At 48.4% G+C, this 22,134-nt stretch overlaps 1 protein-coding gene across 1 annotated transcript in view; it reads right to left on the bottom strand.

Moving 5' to 3' along the window:
* SLC12A8 (solute carrier family 12 member 8) overlaps positions 1–21,630 on the bottom strand; it is a 58,399-nt gene extending 36,769 nt beyond the window's left edge. Inside the window, exons 1-4 of the mRNA XM_085310209.1 lie at positions 21,500–21,630; positions 21,148–21,294; positions 17,699–17,890; positions 14,191–14,422 (exon numbers count right to left, since the gene is read on the bottom strand). Of these exons, the coding sequence (XP_085166335.1) occupies positions 14,191–14,422; positions 17,699–17,890; positions 21,148–21,294; positions 21,500–21,580 (652 nt within the window). The 5' untranslated portion in view covers positions 21,581–21,630. The remainder of the gene's footprint in view (positions 1–14,190; positions 14,423–17,698; positions 17,891–21,147; positions 21,295–21,499) is intronic.
* Between the last annotated feature and the right edge of the window lie 504 nt (positions 21,631–22,134).

Here is a 22,134-nt window from a genome sequence, read left to right as displayed (position 1 = left end):
TGGGCAGCCTCGCCGTGAAGCCTGACGTTTCAGATCAGGACTTCAAGAACTTGGAAAAGGACTGTAATTTGAAGACGCTGCCAGCACAAGCAGTGGTTACATGGGGTCAGGCCATTATGCAACTGCACAGAGGATAACCATTCTGCCAAGACTCATGCAACCTGGAGCTCATTACAGATTAGTCCGGTCTTGGCCAAATTCAATAAGCCTGTTCACAAGATTAAGGTTAAGTAAACCCTGGCACCAAGGTAGGCTGACCACGGAGCTAAATAATAAAAAAATGGAAAACCACCTTGAGGAACAGCTCCTAGARGGCTGCCACATATTGCACTCTGCTTGTGATTAGACATTTTAAATACAAAGGTGGATGTTGAAGGCTTGAAGCAGTGAGGCTTTTTGTTTGGCTCAATAAGCAAGCCCCCAATATTCCCAGTTGGAAGGCCACAGGGAGGCACTTGCTGAGATTTGCTTTCAGTGGAACAGCTGGAAATGTTTGCCTTGCAGCACATTTCCCAGATCTTTTCAGGGTCCTGTGTGATGTAAGATGTAGAGAGCCGAAGAGTAATTATATATCCTTGACATAATTATCTCCTTTCTCTCCTTCCCCCTTCTTCTTCCATTTCTAAATCCAAAGCTGCAAAATCCAGTCATTCCAATCAGTTACCACTAAGAAAGCACCTGTCCAAGCTCACAGCACTCATGAAGCCAGATCTCGGCGCAGCCACTGCATGTACCCCAGGCGCAGTCAGCGTGGAAGAAACAAACTATGCTCGCAGCTCAGTACTGCAGCTGCAATCCTCACCTGAACATACACCTTCACTGTAGGATAAAGCTTCATTCCCTCCTGCCAGCAATGTACTCACATTTTTCCTCCAAATTCTTAGCTGAGGGTAATGTATGAGCCAGGATTTAGGACACGTTAACCTCCCAGCGACCAAGTCAAGCTCTGTCAGGTTGGGAACTCTCAGGAGTTGTGGTCTATTTGATGACTGTTGGATGGCCTAAATCAAACTAATTCATATGGGAGCCTATATGTTAAAGTGCTCTTCAGCACAGAAAGATTGAACTTCTCGTTCCAAAACCCTGTAATACTAATTCTTCCACTGCTTGTGGAAGAAGTTTGTCCTTGGATGATCTGTCCACCAGACATCAAAACAGAGAATAACAGTCCCAGTTAACCTCAACCACGGCTGAACAATACGATGCAGCACATCCAAGGAAGGTCATTTAAAATGCTGCACATCTCCAGCAGACTGTTATCATCAAAAAAGCATGAAGAGCACATGGGAGTCAYGAGTAACGCTTTAATTACCTTCTCCAGTAGTATCAAAAAATCAAAGTCATGCAGCACCAAACCCCATACCTCCACATCCCTCTGTGCACACACTTGACTTCCTATGTTTGGACTTTTTAAGCTACATTGACAATTAAATATCAGACTTTCTTCTTAGGCTGGGGCCCTTCTGCACCCATTACTTTGCAGCTGCTTAGCTTGCTGCTTTCTAGCTCCTGAGGTTCTCCCACTTCACATGCATGCAGGCAGCACACAAAATGACAACTTAGCAGAAACCACATAATCTTTTCCCTCAGAAAAGTCAAACGCTACCACCTACACTGATAATGCTGCCAGCCTGSTACAGAAAAGCCAGACAGGAAGATGTGCAAGAAAAATGCAGAAAGTTTGTGAAGAAAAATAGCAAGAGGGAGGCAGAGCTGCAGACSGATAGAGGAGAATCTGATGTTTCTCCCTGTAACTGATTCACTGTAGCAATTTAAAAGGCAGAGCTGAACCTCCAGGTCCACAGAGTAAACATGATCTTCACCAAAATAATGCAAGATTCAAAAACGTTTTAGTATTTTTCAGGACATCTGCTTTGCCCTTGGAAATACAAGATTTGGCTGGCAGACTGAGAAGAGAAAGAGCAAAGCTACAGGAAGGCCAAGCTGAAGATGGATGGAACAGACTGGAAAGTGATTAAATTTCTGTATAACCCTATCTGCTGACAGGCAGTGGTGGATTGATYTACCCCGGAGACCAAATTCACCAAACTCTGGTTGCCCTTTTTGCAGCCCCTGTGCAACAGCCAGTGGGCTGCATGTGCCCACGAAGCAAAGACACCCACGGGTCATACCATGGCTGGACCGGCAGGGCTGATGGTGAAGACATCTTTTTTTTCCAGGGCACACCAGAGCAGCTGTCACGAACAGCCAGCTTCTCCCACCTCTCACCTCTCCCAAGCACAGCTTATTGCTCTGCCTGCCTCTTCTCTAACCCGCTGGGCCTCGTTCCCCTCAAACCTTTGCAGTTCAGGCAGCCGGATCCCATGAGACCTCAAGGCAAACACTGCTTGATCGCTTGAGATTCAAAATGCCAGCAGGCTTCACCAAACTAACAYATGGCCCAGCTCCCGCAGCGCAAACACAGACAGAAGATGCCAGGCTAAGCATGCACTGTTATTCCCAGGCTGCACAAACTGGTTCCTGTCACCTGGTCCTGGGTCTCTAATTTATGCTGGATCTTTACACACCTGGCTGAGCCACCACTGCATAATGCTGCAAGCCCAGAAGAACTGAATCAGTGCAAGTTTTGTACAAGCCAGGGGCATGGACACACATAGCCGCACGCTGGACTTCTGGGCAGTAACACAGCTCCTTACCTGGAGACGGTGCACGTTCAGTCTAGCCAAAGACGGTGAGGAAAAATATGAGATTTTTGATAGGTGTCCCCACAGATTTGCCCTTTATATGTCACAAATCAAGTCATGCCTTCGATTCAGCTCACAGACTGCAGGGCARTGTCCTACCTGCTGACAGCTCCCATAATGTCAGCATTTCTCCTTTGAGAGGCTTAAAATGGGAAAAAATAGAGGAACAACTGCAGATGAAAGATTATGCAGTGAAAAAATTGCAGCTATTATGCAACTAAAATGATGGTATGTGGCCACACAGATACATCGGCAGATTAGTACAAACAGACTGCAAAGCAACTGCTCAAACCACAACAATATTTGAGAGAAATGGGAGAAACGGAGCTTGAGACCTCCAAGATCTACCAGACATCTCCCGGATGGGGCTCGCTCTGCTGACTCCAGCCAACACCACGGCGCACATGCTGCTATGAGTCCTAAGCAGCTTCTTTCCTTAAAAGAAAAAAAAAGAGAAGAGAACAGGAGGGGACTAGATTTCCTCTGTAATTTCATCCCTAAATTGCAGTTTAACACATTTAATATCAAAACGGTTTCCTTAGACCTGCTGGTCAGTGCTTCTATGAAAAATCAGTTTGCTGCTAGTGGGTACATAACAAAATCCCAGTTCAAAGCAGCTGGATCCCAAGTCACAGACAAGCCAAGCGCAGAGAGCTGCTCTCCTGCTGCTGTCCCACCACCTTCAGCATGGTGCAGCTGAAAATTAAGAGCTCAGCACCATATCTGGCATCTCCCAGGGCCTTGCTGGCCAAGTCAAGAGGCATCTTCAGACCACAAGTGGCTCAAAAATACCAAAATAAAACTGAGAAGCAGGAGGGAGGGAAGGGGGCCAGTGGGGAGCTGATAGCTATTTTTCCATTCAYAGTGCACGAGCAGAGCTCCTTCTACGTGATCGTTATTATTAGTTTCTTAAGGCGCCAGTTCTCCAGTTGTATAAATCGGGACAAACAGTATACTTAAGTTTCAAATTCAGCAGAGTTGCAAGTAGTAAAAAACAAAAAGATTCTACTGAAAAAAAAAAAAGAAAAATCTGGCAAGAGGGAACGGAAGAAGGTTCGGGACATTTTTAAAGAAAGAAGAAAAGGAGTTTCCTCGTCCAAGACTTTCTCTGCCCCCATAATAAGCACAGCAAACCCCAAACGAGAGATTATATAAAGTCTGTAATTGGCGGAGCGAAAGCCGCAGCGAAAACAATCTCCAAAGCCCCAGCCCTGAGAAAAGGCAACTCGACTCCCTTATCTTTCGCTGGAAAAGAATGTGCTCCCTGAGATTAATGACGTGTTTACCCGAAAGGAAATCACCGCCCTTCTGCAGCCGCGAGTGTTTGTTCCTTCCAAGTCCCTGTTTTCCGACCCGCCGCCGCGCTCCCAAACCTCCCGGCTCAGGGCGACGCACAATGCGGCTTCCTGCCGGCCCCGGCGAGCGCGCCGCGGCCCGGCCCCAAAACCGCCGCGCGACCACGGAGGCCGAAATCCCCCCGGAGCGCCGGGCAGCGGCGACCTGCCGGGAAGGACCGCTCGGGCACCACCAGCCCTCTCTACGCTGCACAAATCCAAGCATCTGCAGCCTCCCCACCTACCGAGCACGGACTGGTGGGTCATGGGGCTCGGAGACCCTGAGGAGGGGGACACGGTGTCCGACTCCAGGGGTGAATTGCTCGGTGGAGCCCCCAAACACGCCGCAGGCACGAGACCCGACCTTCTCGTGGCAAGGCCACCGTCTCCACGAGGTATCAGGGCGCTGGTGTCTCCGCTGCGAGGAAGGCTAAAGCGGGCAGAGCTGCAGAAATGGGGTCTGGCCACGAGTTAAAAATGAAAYAAAGACGAACAAACTGGTTCATTCGGGCTCCAGTGTTTGCACCGAGCTAACCAGGTGACCCGATCTTCTCAAAATTCTGCCGTCTCTCACAAACCGCCAGGCAGCGAGCACAGATCCAGGCTCCCAACCCGGAGCTTCTGACAGCCAGGATGCACTTACCATGAGACCCAGCTGGAGGACAACAGATGCTAATTCCCCCCTATTTGCTCACTCTCGAAGGGGGCAGAAGACTAACCCCAGCGGTTAACAGCGACTTCTGACTGTTTCAGCTCTGCCTTGGCTTCCGGAGCTGTGGTGGTTCCGGGAAGTGGAAAAACCACCATATGCATATATATATATATATGTATATGTATATGTATATGTATATATATACACACATTCACATATAGTAAATATAATATATAGTAAATATAATAAAACAGAGAGCAAGGTACCCCACACAGGTAGCTTCTCATCCTCAAAACCAAACACACACCACTGTTCAGGGATAGCAAACTAAGAACGTGCCTGCAGAAGCAGTTAGTAGAGCTTTTGGCACCTATTCTGCCTGCACTGGCGGTTGATATGTTTAAATTATTTTCSTGCAAAATAGCAAAAAAAAAATGGTCATTTTCTGCAGATAAAAATATCTGCAAGTTCAGCTAGGGAAAAAGAAAGGAAAGAGATTTCCTATAGAGGGTGTTAATAAAGGTGTTTCAAGCTTATAAAGTCCACTTATCCATCATGTTATTTAATACTAATCATCAATCTTCTCATAATGCATAAAATACTTTTATTACTATACGTTTTATTTCAATGTGATAYCTGCTATTTGGCTTGTTGAGCAGCATTCTAACCAGCCAGTGGAAATTACTTTATTCATTGCAGKGAGTGTGCTAAGTACCTGTCCCTTGCTTCATCCTTTTCCTAGGAAAATACTTTGCATAAATGGGATATTACTATTAATTATGGAGCGGTATTTCTTGAAAGCCATGCCCAGAGTACCCGGCCATGGGAGGGTCTACAGAACTTCTCAGATGAAGAAACCCAACTTTAAGAAATSAGAATTTCGGCTGAGTCAAGGCACAACAATTGAAGGAAAATGAGCATCATTTGAGCGACAGACACAATGACGAACATCCTTTGGACCAGTTAGAGGGACCTCGTTTCTAATACAAACTACTACTGTGTACGGCTTGGGGCAAAGTCCAACGCAGGTCACCTGAATCTCCATCTTTCGAAAGTCAGCAGTTAATCAAAGCGTAATATATTCAACCACAGCTTGCCACATATAGTCTTCCGCCACACTCATGACTACGGTATCCAGCACGTCCCGGTTACRGATATGTTATCCAGATGGGAATGGTATTGCAAGGGACAGCTAGTCAATTCACTGATTTCTTTCATTCTGAGGCCTAAATAATGGTTTGATTTTATTTTTAGGTGGTTTTAATTAGCCTTTATACAACACACACAACTACAGCCCTAACTTTTGATTCAGTAGTGAAAATCGTACTGTTTCATTTTGAAATGGCTGAACACGACATTCTCACCTCGACAGATATTTTTGTTTGAAAATGTTCATTTAATTCGGTCTAAATCAGAGAATACATTTAAGCTAACAAAATTGTTTGTTTTCAATGAATACACTTCCCTCACAAGTCAAAAAGAAAAACAAGAGGAACCATCACACCATCTTCCATGCCAGTGAAAATATTATAAGGCTACAATCTCTTATCTGCAACCAAAAAAGGCCAAAAATGGTTAATGCAAGACAGGAGAGAGCACGATGAGCYGTAGGTAAGAACTGAGGTCCCATGCGAGTTTTCTCTTAGGCAAGGACACGAATGCAAATTAGAAGTGAAATGGTTGGAAAAAGAATCTAGCATTCAGAAATTATCTTCAGAAGTTGAATTCCTTAATAAGGGAAGCTGATTCAGGAGACAGCTGAATTGTGATTGGAAATAAACACTGAGAGAGTGAAATAACAGGAGGAAAAATGTCTCCATCATTTGAAAACAATTAAGTAGAGGTGCCAAAAAAAAAAAAAATCAATGCAATTAAATAAAGCTGCCCRGTTTAAACACAGCACAGGGGAGAAATGCAGAGATTATGGGATGATATATATTTTCCTTGAGCTAGTTGGTCTTCTTAGGTTTCTAKCATTAAAAAAGTTGCTATTAAAATAGCCTATAGAGGAGGTTTTATCAGGGGAACAAGAGGGGAAGGGACATGTTAAAGCAGCATCTACATGGGACAAAACTGACTGCTTTTATCTTTAAGCCTGCCCTGWTTATAAACTAGTATGATATTACTATATAAGCTAGTATGCATTAGTATTTCCACGCAGTGATTTGTTTTCCTCACGASAGCAATATCGCTGCATTTTACACAGGCAGCACATGACTACCCCATTTTACAGATGGGGAGACTGAGGCAGGAGGGACAACACGGGCTGTTGGCAGGAGGGACAGCAGGAAGCAGGTCTTGCCGGGGCCATGCCGAATCCAAGCGCCCTCCCCGTCCCCGCGGGCTCACGCCGGTGCATGCAGACACGGATGCGCCTCCTGCTTTTGAGTTGGATTTAGCAGCAGATTGCAGAAGGCAGAACAGATTGCGTGAGCTATCATGTAAGCCACCACAGAATTTTAGGATTTATTTACAATTTATARGAAGAAGATAAGCTTAGAGTCACCTCGCAGAGAAACAGTAAAAAAGAAAAGGACACTTCTTTTAGAAATTAGGAGGAATATTATGCATTAACAGGCCAAGGCAAGTGTGTCTTACCACAGTGCTGCTATCAAGATGTGAATCAACAGCCTAACTTCTACCGCAGTTTACTCTGAAGAAGTTTATATCAGCAACAACTAGAAGATAAAAGCAAACCCCGCAGGTGCTCGTGGCAGGAGCCAGAGCAGAGGACRACAGTGACACCCAGCACCCAGCGCTCCGCCGGCGGGAGGGCTCTCCAAGGAGAACGTCCTTCCACCAACCGCCCTGGCTGAAACGCRAGAAGGTGACTAGGAATGAGGAAGYGTGCTCTCCGAGCATGAAAATCCCTCCAAAACTCCACGTGGCCACTTTGATGGCCACGAGAAAGAGAAGATGACCGAGAGGAARCATATTAAGTCTTCAGCAGCAAGAGGGTTTAATACGGAGAGGAAGGATATAAGCTATGCCCCAAATCCTCTAGAGATAGCACCAGAAGTAGCGGGTTTCGGTGGCAGGAAGGGAGAATTTTGTTCGGGATGGTTGTGCCTGGAACAGGCTCCCCAGGGATGCAGCGGAGGCTCCGCTGCCGGAAATTTTTCAGATCGGGTTAGACACACGCATCAGGAGTGACAGCGGGGTGGAGATGGAGTAAACGATCTCCTGAATTCCTTTGTAGCCCTCTTTCTAGCCAGATTGCCCTAGGAAATCAGACATGGAATCACACCTTGACAGTCAATTCTTCTTAACAAATTTTGAACTTCGGCCAGTTTGGCCAAACTTCCTCCCAGATTTGGGAGGAACTGCCAAAATATTAAGGTCCTATCCATTTTAGGAAAATCACTAGCTGTGTCGTGGAGCGAGACCCAAACTCACTCTCTTCTGTAGGGAAAGGCTTCAGCACGAACTCCTCCGGCCTGGGAAACAGCACCCCGCTCCTCACCCAGGACACCCGGCATGGTGCAATGCTTCAAGCATCCTCAGCGTGGCCCAGCGGGTGCAAGGGACAGTGATAGYCCAAGGGGACCTGCTCTGGTACCCTTTTCCTTGCCCTCTTTGTGGAAGATGCTGCAAGGGTTGAGTCTTGGCACAGAAACCCCTCAGTGCCAASAGGCCAGGAAGGCATGGAGACACTCTCACAAATTGGTCCTGGCCCCATTAAAAGCAGTCGATAAAACAATAAGCAATCAAACAATAAGCAATAAAACGCAGTGCAGCAGCCGGCAGGAGAGACGGCAAGTTCACGCCGCCACTGCGCAACGAAGTCCTGCCACCGGGTGTCCACCAGGGGCGAGGAAGGAGGAAACCTACCTAGGAACAGGAGGGTCAGAGCATAAACGAACCACGCAAAAAACGTTACGGGTCAACCTCTTTTTTTTTTTTTTTTCTTTCCTTCTTCTTTTCTTTCCTCTTTTTTTTAAAAAAAACAAATTGCTTTAAATACCTACTTCAGAGAGCCTGGAGAGACCAGTGTAGCTTTCCTGTCCGTATCCAAACAAGGCCCCTAACAATGTTATCACTTTTCAAAACACATCTGTACCGCAGTCGCTAACCCAGACAATTGGCAGGTAACCAGTTAATAAATTTCTTCGCCAGACTGTTGAATAGGCTGGCCTCCGCTCAAAACTGATGTCACCTCCATTCAATGCGCTATAATTGGAAAAACCTGGGGAAACCAATCGCGTGCTTTTTAATAAATAAGGAGCGCATTAGCAGCCTCCTGCTTTTATTCACCCCGGTGTCTACCTCGTTCAGTAGCAAAGCGGGATTTTCTGCCGCCGCGCGCGGTGCTTTCTGCTTGGAATTCGATGCCAATTTCCAGATGTGCTTCAAGCCAGGAAGTCGGCAATCAGGCTGGATAAAGCCGGTGGGATTAGCTGCAGATCATCTTCTGACACACACATCCTTCCTGTACCCTCTCTTATAAAACTGGGGCACACCCCTCCTGCCCAAAAATAAAATTAAACAAGCCAGGCCAAGGAAAAGCCTCCGATTATGCTGCGATCATTTCCACGTTAAATACATGGGTGTGCAAATTTATTCAATAAATTCGACCCATCAAAGCCCTCGAGACCCCACGTTAAGGTTCCTTGCAGCACTGGAGCGGTTTCGCACACAGATCGTTTTAACGGCGGTGGCTGCCCCTGCGCTGAAGCAGCCCCACGCGAAGCCGCCCTCCCTGCGCGGTCCGTCAGCAGCGGCGTCGCCAAACGAGCATCGGCCGGGCGAGGGGATCCCGGCAAGGCCACGCGAGCCGCCCGCCGCGCGAGGGGGACGGGGAGCCGGAGCCCCGGCGGCCCGGCGCGCGCCCTCCCACCGCGTCATCCTGCCGCCACGACAGCATCCTCGTTCTTTTTTTTTCCCCCAAGAGCGTTTCAGGCGTTTTAAGAGGCTGCCGGTGGGCCGCTTTTGCTTACATCGCGATGCCTTTCACCTCGCGAGCAGAGCGAGGCGGGACCGCGTGGCCACCCGCCCGCGGACACCCACAGCCGCCCTGTTTTAACAGGTACCTGAAAGCAACTGCCAAAACAGGAAAGCAGGCGCCTAATTGAAGGGAGTATTTGGGAGTCACCCTACACAAAAATTAGTAGAGATATGCTAGGAAAATAAAAGTGCGGGCATTAACAGCAGTCTTATCTTCTTTTTCCATGACTCTAATGCTCTGTACATGAAGATGCCAAAAAGTTTCACAGATTGTTCTGAGGAGCTGATCACATATAGCGTTCCGCCTCATGCGTTCGCTGCTCCCCCCAAAATAAATACGGTCRATGTTAAAACACCGACCTACAGGATCACGGTGCAAAGGTACGCAAGMCGAAAGAAAACCGCGTTATTATTTTGCCTGAAAGCTGTTATTGAGTAGTGCAGCAAGCACTAGGTCCTAGCTGGGTGTCAAGAAGTGGAGCGCCATCTGATTTCCAGCACAGCCGGTGTATTTGGTAAAAACAACAAGCAGCGTCTAGATAGAGGGATAACGCGGATGTTTTCCCTTCTTCGTGACGGCGGGTCTCTCCATCGTGAGAACGGCCCCGGCTTTACTGCAGCAGGAACAGGGGAGTCTCCATTGCTGCAAGTGAGACTGAATTTTAAGGTGACCGGCTGGAGACAGCTAAGAGGAGCCTGGATTTTCCACTGTACTGGGAAACCAGCTCATTTAAGAGATCTCAGCCTGGGACACACAACCCATTACCAGTGGAAGTGCTAGCCAGATCCAAGACAGGATTTAGGATGAATTCCAAAACTGCAGTATAACCAGTCCCCACCTGGCAGGCAGATGGGCCCTGGAGGCACCTAAAACGCGTCCSTGCTGCACCCGAAGGCTCCCCAGGAGCCCGCAGGCTGGCTCTGCCCTGCCGTGCACGGGGAAGCTGCGCAGAGCCGCGTGATTTGAGGAGCTACCTGGGCGCCGCRCTCGCCCGCTGCACGGGGCCAGAGCCGCCAACTGCAACTGCAGCCGCTCGCTTGTTAAAACGCCGTTGCCAGAAGCGGTGGTGGCCGAAACTGGCTCCGCGCCGGGGCGGCTTGGGCTCAGGCTCGCTGCCTCCCCGGGCAGAGCCCCAGCCATCAGCTTAGAGATGAGGCTCCTACGCTGAGGCTACGCCGGYGTGCAAAACGGGGTCTCTCTTTAACTTACTACCTACTTCTTAAGTTTCCCAGTTCCTCCTCGACACCAGAGCCCACTATCCTGCCACGGATGGCAGCACCCGGCCGAGCAAACGCRAACCCTGAGCGTTCCCGGTCCGCAAACATCCCGTTCTCGCTGCAGCCAGCTGCGAAGCGCTCGGGCTGTGGTTCCCGTCGCTCTCCCCAGGTGCGAGGCAGAGCTGTTCCACGGACTCATCTTCGCAAACGGATCAGCTGAGCTTCCCCCAGCTCCAGCTCAGGACTGTGAAAGCCTGGTGGACTCTCGGAGGAGGAGTAAGTGGCAGTGAGAGGGAGAGAAAGGAAGAACGAACCAGGAAGTCCTGCTGAGAAGCCCCTCTTTTGTGTAAATACAGCCCGACCTCAAGCTAAAAATAAAGGCAAACCACAGGAAGGGAGTGAGTGCTTGGACAATATCCGACTTTGTGTGTGTCTGGGTGTGAGTTTAGGGAATGGGGGAGAAGAGCAAGGGGACTCCACCCAATATAACCACACAAAGACATTAGTTTAAGACCTTCAAGATGGACAGGCATTCTTGTAGATTATTTAAATCCAAATAAATGCTACTTGGCAGATATGTAGTGCTTTGGTATTTGCACAGCATTTGGGAACTATAAATGAGGGAAAACACAGTAGCCATAAGAAAAAAGGAAGACGGATTGCACTAGGCCCATTTTACAGGGTAGGAAACTGAGGCCTGAGGTTAAAACTCCATAAACCTGTCATAGAACAAAGTAAGCAGTCAAGGCAAGATGTTAACTGAGGTCCTTCCAACTCACAGTCATGGTCCAGCCTCAAAAATTAGCTCCCAGTGTCTCCCTCTGCTTGCTACCCTGTGTACCTAAGTCACCAGTGTAGCCAAATAACCTCACCTGAAACAACTGCAGCCATGCAAGGACTGCAGAAGGCTGGTTGCACATGCTCTAGGAGGGAAACGACATGGCCCAAGCCTGAAAGATCTCCTTGATGGTGTGGTATTTTGCCCGAGGCCAAAGATGATTAATTTCTCTATCGACTGCCAGTGGCTCTCAGCCCCAAAGCAGCATGGTTTCAATTGCTTCTCCTAATGCTGGATCCAGACACACGGCATCCTGCTTTTCTCATCAGCCAATAAAAGATTGCGTGACTGAACTGGGAGCACGTCCCATCCGCAGTGTGCGTGGCGCTGCCCTGCAGAAAAGACTTTCTGCTACCCAGTGCAATTGCCCCGGAGACAAGCATGGTACAGAAAGCATGTGAAATGCAGGCAGGACACGCTTCTCCAAGCCCARCGCTCACCGTTGGTGCTGACACACCACGCAGAGGCCTTCTGGGGAAATGCAGGACTTTGTGAGGCACCAAGCATTCAGCCTGCACTGAAAATAATGTCTCTCACACGGAAGCTGTTTGCAAAAGCAGAGAAACCATGGCTCTTTACAGTGTGCCTTACGGCTACAGATCCAAGCATACGGTCAGCATCGCTCTAGGCATGAGGGGCTTAGATCCTGCCGCAGACGGCCTGGCGTTTTTCCATGCCCTGGAAACCCTTGTCTCTTTAACCAGCCATGGCTAAATGGCAGGATTTCTGATGCTCAACCATCTCATTTCCTTTCTTTTCTTTATTTTCTTTCAGAAGAAAATGACATAGTGCTCAGCAGTAGAGGAAATCAAAGAATATTTTGACCTCAGCTTGGGCATGTTTCCTGCTGACTCTTGTATTCCTCTAATTCTCCCCTCCTGTTCCCGTGTTCACTTTCGTCCCATCATTTCTCATCCTCAGCATTCATTTGCTGTCTACCAGCACAAAGGTCTCTAGGTCTACAGTGAAGATCTCCTCTGAGCAACGCTGAAATGCAACCCCCCACTGTTTCCTTTAGAAAACAACTTCCTATGAAATGCAGCTGTTTGGAGCAGGTCGGTTGCTGTCTTTGCAAAACATGCCAACCGCTTTTTTCACACCGAGCACAACAGTCCTCATTTTGTTCTTCTTTGTGAGTGTCTGCTAAGCATTTCAGGTTTCATTCGGGGCATTTCTTATATGCTAAATATAAAATACAAATGCCTTTTTCCAGATCAGCCTTTCCACAAAACATGTGAAAGGCTCTCTGAGAGGTGAGGAGTTTCCGGTGCATCTTCTACCCCTGACATCACCGACTTTGCACACAGCAATGCCAGCACAAAATATGGCAGCGCGAAAATACAGCCATAACATCTGTGCTACGAATACGAATACCTGGCTCACCTCCTGTCCCCTGATTCAGCAGCTGAATTTTTACTGTAATGAACTAATCCTAATGGAAGATCTTTCCTTTAGAGCACTTTTATCAGTTTCTTGCAATCCCCTAAGGTGTTTCTGGACACAGGGGAAACCAAGAAAAAGGTGACACCTTCTGTTTACTTAGCTAATTGCACTTTGCTATTACTGAAAGAGCTGCTGCGGCGTTCAGGAACTCCCTGCACTGCAACCCACTGCATTTTGCAGTATGTTTCCCTGCCAAACCCTCTCCGGGACAAGGACACGGTGAGGGGTGGAGGGAGGGTCTCCATGTGAACGTGGGGTGCAGGTGGGAGCCCCACCATGGTCTTCTGCTGAGCCCAGAAGTCCGTGGCTGCCTCTAACCCGACTGCCTGCCGCAGCTTGAAGCCACAGCTGAAGGCTGAAATCAGACTGGACTCCACAGAGATCAYACTTGCTGAGGAAGGTTAATGGAGGAGACCTGCATTTCAGAGGCCCTGCTCTCTGAAATCCTGGCAATGCCCCACCACGCTCCTTCCCTGACTCCCCAGTGTGCTGCTTCTCTTCGGGGAGCAAAACTTAATTTTGCTTACTCAGCTGAGAAGGCTGGAGCCAACCCGGGTTGCACAGCTCACTGCACAGGCAGGGTTTAAGTGATGTCGTGGGCCTCTGGTAAGAAAAGCTCCTTAATGCAAAGTTGTAATCCTCTATTTTCACAGACACAACTCTTAACAGAGTTAACAGCAGAAAGCTACAAATAGCAACCAGAAATGCGGGCAGCTCTCTATTGTTAGAAAAYCTTCAAATGCACTACTAGGATAATAGATACACATACTTACTAGGATAATAAAGACACATATTTAGAGCTAGATGATGAGGTTAAATACCAGCAGGGTGTTGAGGGGGTATCTCCAGTCATGCTCTAGAAATACTCTTTGCAAAATCAGAGGTTGCCTTTACAGACTTGGTACTTAAGTGCAGGAGCCACACCTGGAAGTTCTGAACTCCACCCCTGCCTGGAGGTGTAATTTCACAATAAACACCTAGGGAGAAAGCCCCAGAGGATTAATACCCGTTGAAGCCAGCTGCATGTGCCCGCACGAAGGACGCACTGAGTTTTACCTGGATTGAGGTGCGTAAAGGAYCCAATGACAAAGTCCAGCGTAGAAACAGCCAGCAGGAAGAGCAGCAGGAGCTGCAGCCGGATGATCCACTTCACGCCTGCCAGGTTGATGCCGAGCAGGCCCAGCAGGACAGCCAGGGAAATTCCTCTCACTGCCCAGATATTGCTGAGCCCCACAACGTCGGCGATGGACTCKGCGAACCCGGTGATGTACATGGCACCTGCAACGCACTGAAGGACACAGGGCTGTGAGTGCCCTGCAAGCAGGTAGGAACGGCTACTACAACAAAATCTTTAYGTCTACCCTAGCCCGCAGGGACTAAACCTTACTACTGCAATGAAGTACGCTGTTCGGGCAACGTGGGGAAGCCAGCATACGTACTGCCTGGGTAAACAGAGAAGGCTGGGCTCTGGGGCTAGCAATCCAGCTGCTTTTCACCGGCTTTAAAATTTACCCTCAATTAATATTCCAAGATAAACCACACTGGCTTATCCAAGGAAGAAAAGGATGAGTCAACCCCTGTAAGCTTTCCCTTTCTCCTGCTTTGCTGAAAGACGGGGTCCGAGTTAAACACCTGTCTGAAGAATGAGAGTACGCTTCCCCCTTTATCGCCTCCCGGGGTTTATTTTTAACTCGGTATTTAGTTTGGATGTAAAGTTGGATGTTTCGCTGGCTCCCCATCTTGTTACTGGAAGAGAGCCTGCCCTTCGGAGGCGAGCGCGTTGTGCAACTCGTGTCCCCGGAGCTCTTGGGAGAGCTGTTTATTTTTCTTGATGCAGAGTGGGACACGCGTTCTTCTCCAGATGGCTGCGAGCCGGCAGCAGAGGACTCCAAGCGTGCGGCCGCGGGGCTGCGCGCTGCAGGCCCCGCTCCCCCTCTAGCGGCTGGACGAGCCGTCTCCCGCGGGCAAGGCAACGCGCCCCGGCGCTCCGAGCCGCTGCCAGCACCTCCGAACCGCCAGGCCGGCCGGTCTCCTCGCTTAAGCAACGCCGGCGGCCCCTTCCCCGGGGGATGCCGCGGCAAGCCGCGCTGCGAAGCCGCAACGAGTTCAGCCACAGCCAGTTTCACAGCCGGGTCTGGGGCTTGCTGTCTTCTGCTGCAGCACAACTGGAGATCGCTGGAGAGCCCCGCTACCCCCGCCCGTAGACCTCGGGTCCCCAAAGAAGGAGCGGGTTCACTCTCGTTCACTCGTCTTTAGCAGAGCCTACACCACCGCCGGAGGAACGTGCTTTGCCCTGAAAACGGACCKTTTCTTAAGCTAGCGCGCGTGAGCGCCAGAGGCAGCACGGCGCCGCCGCGGGACACTCACCAAAACTGCCCTGGAGACTTTAAGGGGAGGGGGAAAAAACCCCACGTAATCTTACTCTAGTACATGGACTAAAACAAAATCCAGTTTTTGCATCTCACACGAAAGAAAGCCCTGCAGGGAGAAACAAGCATCCTGTAACTCCCAATTCTTTGTACCTCGCTAACGCCATTATTTTGAAGGAGCTGAGTAAGATTGCTTTGCTTTCACGACAAGGTCTGAAACGTGTCACTTCTCCATGTTAGAAGGACACGCTGAAGGGAGCAGAGAGAGGGAGAGAGCCTCTGACAGCCGCAGCACYGCGAACGTCCTTGAAGGCTTTGATAAGCCACGTGCTTAGCCAGGAGGACGGAGGAGCCGGGGGCCTGCAAAGGCGCTGCTCGCAGCCACGGCCGCCGCCTCACAGAGGCACGGCGGGAAGGGCTTCCTTTGAATATTCTGAACTACTTTTCTTGAAATCAGAACTGAACTTCTGGGTTGAACATTTGCAGAACTTAGTCTCTTAAGAGCCTTTGTAAGCCACCGACTTTGCTGGGTGAAGAACGTCGTTGATTTTCACCACCCAGGTAAGCRCTGCCTCTACCCGTGCTTGTAGGACAAAGCGATTTTAGGGCTGGACCCTGGAAAATCTTTCCTRGCACAGACGGTTCTTACTACGAACCACTCTGAAAAAGAGACCGCAGACAAGAGCACCAAACTCCCGTGGTGATCAAATGCACAGTGCTGGTCCTGGTGGGAGTCAGTATTTCTACGTGTGCTGGATCTGCGTAGGGCAATCTGATCAGGCRTCTCCGCCGGAGCATCACACGAGGGAAGCAAAACCAGCCAGAAATGCCTGCACAGAGAAACTAACTGGATTTTCCAGCATGGCTTGGCCATGTGAGTTCCAGCCTTTAGCGTCAAGGCAGGGAGCAATCTCTGATCACACAAGGCTTTAGCAACTACAGGGCTATTTATTCCCTTTTTCCCCTCAGTCAGAACAGGGTTTCACCCATATCTGGCTGCACTCATTTGGCTACTGGCTAAGTGCTCTGTATCCAGCTTGTAGCAAGGGAGTAGTTTATAGCTGGTACAAAGCACATGGGGTAGAAAAAGTCTGAGAACAGCCAAAGAGAAGGGAAATGCATCAGCTTTTGGGAGCATGCAAAGCATTTCAAAGGGAGCTGGCAGTTTCTCACCCCACAGCCCCCAAACTGCACTGAGTTCCTAGGTAAGTGCTTGGGCTGCTGCAGCTCAGCTTTTATGATCCTCAGGACAGGCTGCAACCTGATTGCTTTCCCAGACAGGGTCCGATCGGAGAGCTAGAGTGGAAAATATTACAGGAAGGATTCTCATGTGTGGCCTTTCTCCATATCTTGGCTTGTAACTGCACTCAATTCGTATTTTATGGACACTTGCTTTTAATCTGGAGAGAAAGGAGAAGAAGGGATTATTTTGGGTTTGTGTGTTCTTAAGGGTTTTCAGAGATTGCTGCAAGCCAGCCATTTAAAAACAAACCTCAATAAAAATTCTTCCCTGCTTGCCGCATTTTATACTGTTCATAATATCTTCGTGGGGGGAGGGGGCCTAAGTCACTGCAGATTTAAGAGATTACTTTCCATTCTTCATGTTTACTACAGGCGCGTTTCAGTGCTTCCCCACCACAGCTCCTCGGGGCCTTTCAGAAAACGCGGAGCTGTAACGCTCTGAGCTGGAGAAGTCGATTAGCCGTGGCCCTTATCTCCGCCCAGCTCTCCTCTCCCAGGAGGAGCCCCACTTCTGCTCGCTTCAGCTCCTAAGGAGCAGCAGCTAAGGAGCATCTGGCCCAGGCGCTTCCCCACCTCTCCAAGGGCTCGGCGAGCGCGGCAGCACCGATGCGTTAGCCCACAGCTGCTCTGTGTGTTTGCTTATCGTTGTCACATCGGCCCTTCCCTCTTCAGTGTCATTTCTCTTGTCAACAGGGGGATCAGAAAGTGCTGCTTGCACAGTTGGCTGGTTCAGACACCCACCTCCCCCCGCCTTTTGGTCCCCGTAACGCGGCATATTGCCACGCGCAGGCCTGCTCCTGCTGGGAGGCACCAAGCTGGAGGTGCCCTGGTGCTCTCCCATGCCACCCATCACCCTGGAGCATCATTTCCTGGAACAGCAGAGCACAAGACTAAYATGTGTATCGCAATGTTTCTTCACATTTAAATGACTTTTCTTCTTTTTCTTTTTTTACCTGGCCAAAAATATAAAGGAAGCCAATGGTCCCCCCGACTTGACCTCCAAGGACGGTAGAAATCATGGAGTAGACTCCTCCACTTCCAATGCTGCACCTCTCACAGACCCCAATTCCGGATAAGACTGTTACCAGYGCAACCAAGATGACAAAGGACACCAGAAACATGCCCATTAAAATTCCAGTGTTTCCCTATAATGGGAAAAAAAAAACAAAACAAAACACCACCAACAACAACAACAAAAAAATCAACTCACGGAAGGAAAATTACTCAGAAGAAAAGAWAAAAACTTCTTCTAGTTACTAATGATCAATGAATCTAGAATCATTACACAGTAAAAGGAAAAAAAATAACCCCCCACATGTACACGTGCGCACACACGCACCCACCCACCCTACTTTTATAATTAACATAATTGATTGTCAAATWTATGTTTCCAATTAACCTGTCTGAGGAAGACCTGCCTTGTTCTGTGGCTGGACAGGTCTTTCCATGACAGGGTTCTTTGTCATTAGGTTCCTGCATGAATCACTATTTTTGTCCGTTTAAAAAAAAAATCAAACTGAATGATTCAACTGTACAGTGAAGGGATCACCCCCAATTTGCATATTAGAGTTAGAATGAAATATAAGAACATTTTAAAAATAAGAGGTAGTTTCAAAATTAAGCATTTGTGGGTTATGAAAAATGATCTTTTTTATAGCATTAAACCAGCATTTCAATTTTTCAGATCATTTACCTTTAGAAGATCTAACCCTTCAAAACAAGATAACAAAGAACAAAACCCAAAAGGAAACAGTGTGGAAGATAAATAATGCACTCAAACTACTGCACGCTGGGCGTTATCCACACACAATATGCAAAGTAGCAGGTGGCTCTGGCTCTCAATTTACTCTTACGTAGKTTTTTTTCAGAGGATTTAGCCCTGCTGGAAAAACTTCCTGAGGTGGAGCAGAGGAAGCACCAGAGGAGGGTGTGCGGTACCCAAGGACAYTCGCCGCAGGGTGCAGGGCAGAGGGCTCGGAGCAAAACTCCATGCAGGGCCCTGTTTGCACCTGGCACGGCCACCGTCATTTACCTCTTTGGGGTTCAGTTTGCCATTTATAGTCAGATTTTCTAACTTCAGTGGAATTGTGCCTTCCAAAAATTTAAAGAGGAGGCTGATTAGTACCTCCAGAAGCAATCAAGCACTTCTGTTTCCAGCACCTTCCAATCCTCTCTCACATGGCTGCAATTTGTTTCACTTTCTTCGTGCTCCAGCCCATCTCCTGCTGACGGGAGTGTTCAGTGCAGAGCGACTCCAACGATACCATCAGAAATCTCCTCCAGCGCCCAGTGCACCATTAGCACCTGGCTTCCCTTCCTCCGCCTTTACTCACATTACAGGCCGTATCTGCACCACTCGCTCCTAACCTTGCTCCTTCTCCCGCCCCAGTGGTGCTCATTTCTGAGGTCAGGCTAGCCTTGATGCAGGCTTGGTTTTTTATCAGCAGTAAAAAGTTGCTTCTCTAGCTTCGGGGCTGGTTGAAGTCCCAATTTTTTYTCTCTCTCTCTTTTTTGTGAAACAACAGAAACATATCCAGGATGTTGCTATCATCATAAAATCCTATTTTGGTTCAATGTCCCACTGTCTCTGACAGGGGCTTTATCTGGTCAGCAGGGAGCGGAGCCAAGGTTTGTTATGAACGCAGCTGCTGGCTGGGTCAACACCACGCAGTCCACCAGAACCTCACCCTCCTTTTCAACGGGACAATTGCTCTTTTTCTTCAGTTGCTTACCCGTAGGTTAAAAGAGTTAATAAACACAACACGCTTCAGTGAGAAAGGGGAAAAAATAAAAAGAAAGAAAGAAAAAGCTTGCACATGCTCATGTAGCCTTGGGCTTTTCTATACACGATCAGAGGTACCGGGCAACTACCATAACCAGTTACAGGCAATCCAATGGTTTCCATGGAAGAAAGGGTTAACAGTAAAACCAGAATAACCCAAACTCATTTTTGCAGATCACCGGAGGGAGGAAGGCTGAGCTCACAACAACAACAGCGTGCAGAGACAGCGGGAGGAGAAAGCCCAGATTAAATACTGATACTTATTTATGCATGCGTGYTGGAAGGTGTTACCACTGAGCGCGAGCGGTTAGCGTAGCATTAAAATAGTTGCTTAATATTCCTGTAAGATCAGTGTCCCCTGGGACTGCAAGCTTAACTAAGCCCTGCTCTGGAAATCAACAGCAAAAGCCCGACTCTGCAACTGGATCAAAATATGACAGTCCTCTGCCACGTGAACTCTCTGCCAACCTCGACATCTCCTCCCTTCCTTTTTATGCTAGCTTCCAGCTGTTTCATTTTTTCTTTTATTTACTTACTTAATTTTTATTTGTGTTTGCTCCAGCAGTAACTTTCAAAAAGAGACATGGAAGAAAAAGGACCAAGAAGAAAAGGGAGCGAGGAAAATCGCTCTGGCTCCTTCACCAGAACAGACAGCAGTTCCCCACAGAATTCACAAGCCAAGTTTCCACTAGCAAAGGCAGAGCGAGTGCAGTACGAGGCAAGGTGGCGCTCAGCACGCCCATCTGCGTCCCCCGGGGAATTGGGCTGGACGCAGCGCTGCAGTTTGCATCCTGCTGCGAAGTCGGGAGCAGCCCCATTTCCTCTCTGTTGTGCCATGGATTCACTCTTCTCTGAGGCGCTTTCTTCAATGTCCGTCCAAATATCCTCTCTAATTTCCTTGCTTCAGTGAATCAATTTCCAACATCCAGTGCAAATTTCTTCCCAAAGGACCAGGAAGATGTCTCCTGTGCTTGTGACATGAACTTGCGTTTGTGACATGAACTCTGCCTCAAATTCCACCATTCCCCGAAGAAGCTCTCCTTTTCCTAAGAGGAATTTTTAAGGGATTGTACAAGGTACTGCATCAGGAGGCGTCCTATCTTGTACTGCAATATAGCACAGAAACTTTTCCAGGCTCTGACCCTCAGTGAGATACTATCCTGGACCCACAGGTGGAGGTCCTTTTGGTAGCAAGGACAATTTCATGACTGAGAGCTCTCCATTCAAGATAGCAGGGACTCCAGGTCAAATTGACACATTTGAAACAGGTCAACTTCAACAGTGTTTGGAAGACAGTAGAGTAGATATAACTATAGCAAAATATTTTGCCTGAAAAGAGTATTTTGAACAGTACAACACAAGGGTGTCCTTTTCCTTTCTTTTGGTCTTTCTGAAGGCTAAATTAGGAAAGCAGTTATGAAGACCACTTTTGACTTTAGTCTTCCATTTTAGTGCAACTTTCTAAAATGCTAAGAAGAAATACCAGAAGATTTAACCATTTCCTAGAATGAAAAGCACAGAATCGAAAATGCTTGGGCGGGGATAGAGAGGAAAGATGAGGTGAAGAGGAAATTACCTACCATCTAATTCACATGTTTGACCAAATCAGTGCTCACTCACCACAAGCCAGCCAGTCCTCAGAAAAAGAACCACTCCAAAAATGTTGATCATGCAGGACGTGAAGACACCATCCCACGTCCCAAAAAGCACTGGCTCCCACACAAACAACTGGATCTTCCACCAAGGCTTCGTCTGCGTTTGAGGCACCTAGAAGAAAGCAAAGCCCTCAGTTTTACCTCGTTTCCTGGGCAGGCTGGAGAAGTGGTGCCCTCAATTACTGCAACAGGGATGGTCGACTAATGGCTTTGCTACTTCAGTCCCGTTCACCTGCCACCGAGGTAAACAGGAGGGGCTCCAGAGACAACCAGGGCTGGAAACATGGGCTGTGGAAGGAACCAGCTCCCCAACGTACCTGCTGTGCTTCTTCATGGAACAGGTCTTGCACATAKCCCTCACTGCTCATACTGTTCAGGCTGAACATCGTGTCCTTCATGCTACCTCTACCAATCCAACGCACAGTCACAGCGTTAATGACAGGCCAGGTTGGTCAGAGCAGAAGGTCAGCTATTTTCCTCCATCAAATTCCTGCGGTGCTGGATTCTCCGCTGCAGAGAATTCATGGTTTTATTGCACCTACTGTGAAAGAAGAAAGGATGGAAGGCACTGCTGTTGTTTTCTTAGTCTGCAAAGCACAAAGGCTGAGCTAGCCAACAGTGACAAGGAGTGGACACCCAGCCACACGGTGCAAGAACAGAGCAATCAGCAATACCCCTKTTAGCACCCTCTCAGAGGCTGCCTGAGGCGGGGACTGTACCATCAGCCTTATGTTTAGYGGCTCTAGATATGCTTTTCTGCATCTGTTCATACTTCTGGTGCCCTCAGCATCCTGCAGCACTAGCTCCACAGCTTCATTATAAGCTGTCTCGAAAAAGTATTTCCTTTCACTGGTTTTAAATCTGGCACACAGTGATTTCATTTCATGTCATCAGGCTCCTGCGGCATGAGAAATACAGAGTATTTACTTCCTCTTCACCTTCTCAGAACCAC

This window comes from Rhea americana, unplaced genomic scaffold, assembly GCF_003343005.1.
Source record: "Rhea americana isolate MKP2758 unplaced genomic scaffold, rheAme1 scaffold_313, whole genome shotgun sequence".
NCBI classification, from domain to species: Eukaryota; Metazoa; Chordata; class Aves; order Rheiformes; family Rheidae; genus Rhea; species Rhea americana.
This window is presented reverse-complemented; position numbering and strand designations above follow the sequence as displayed.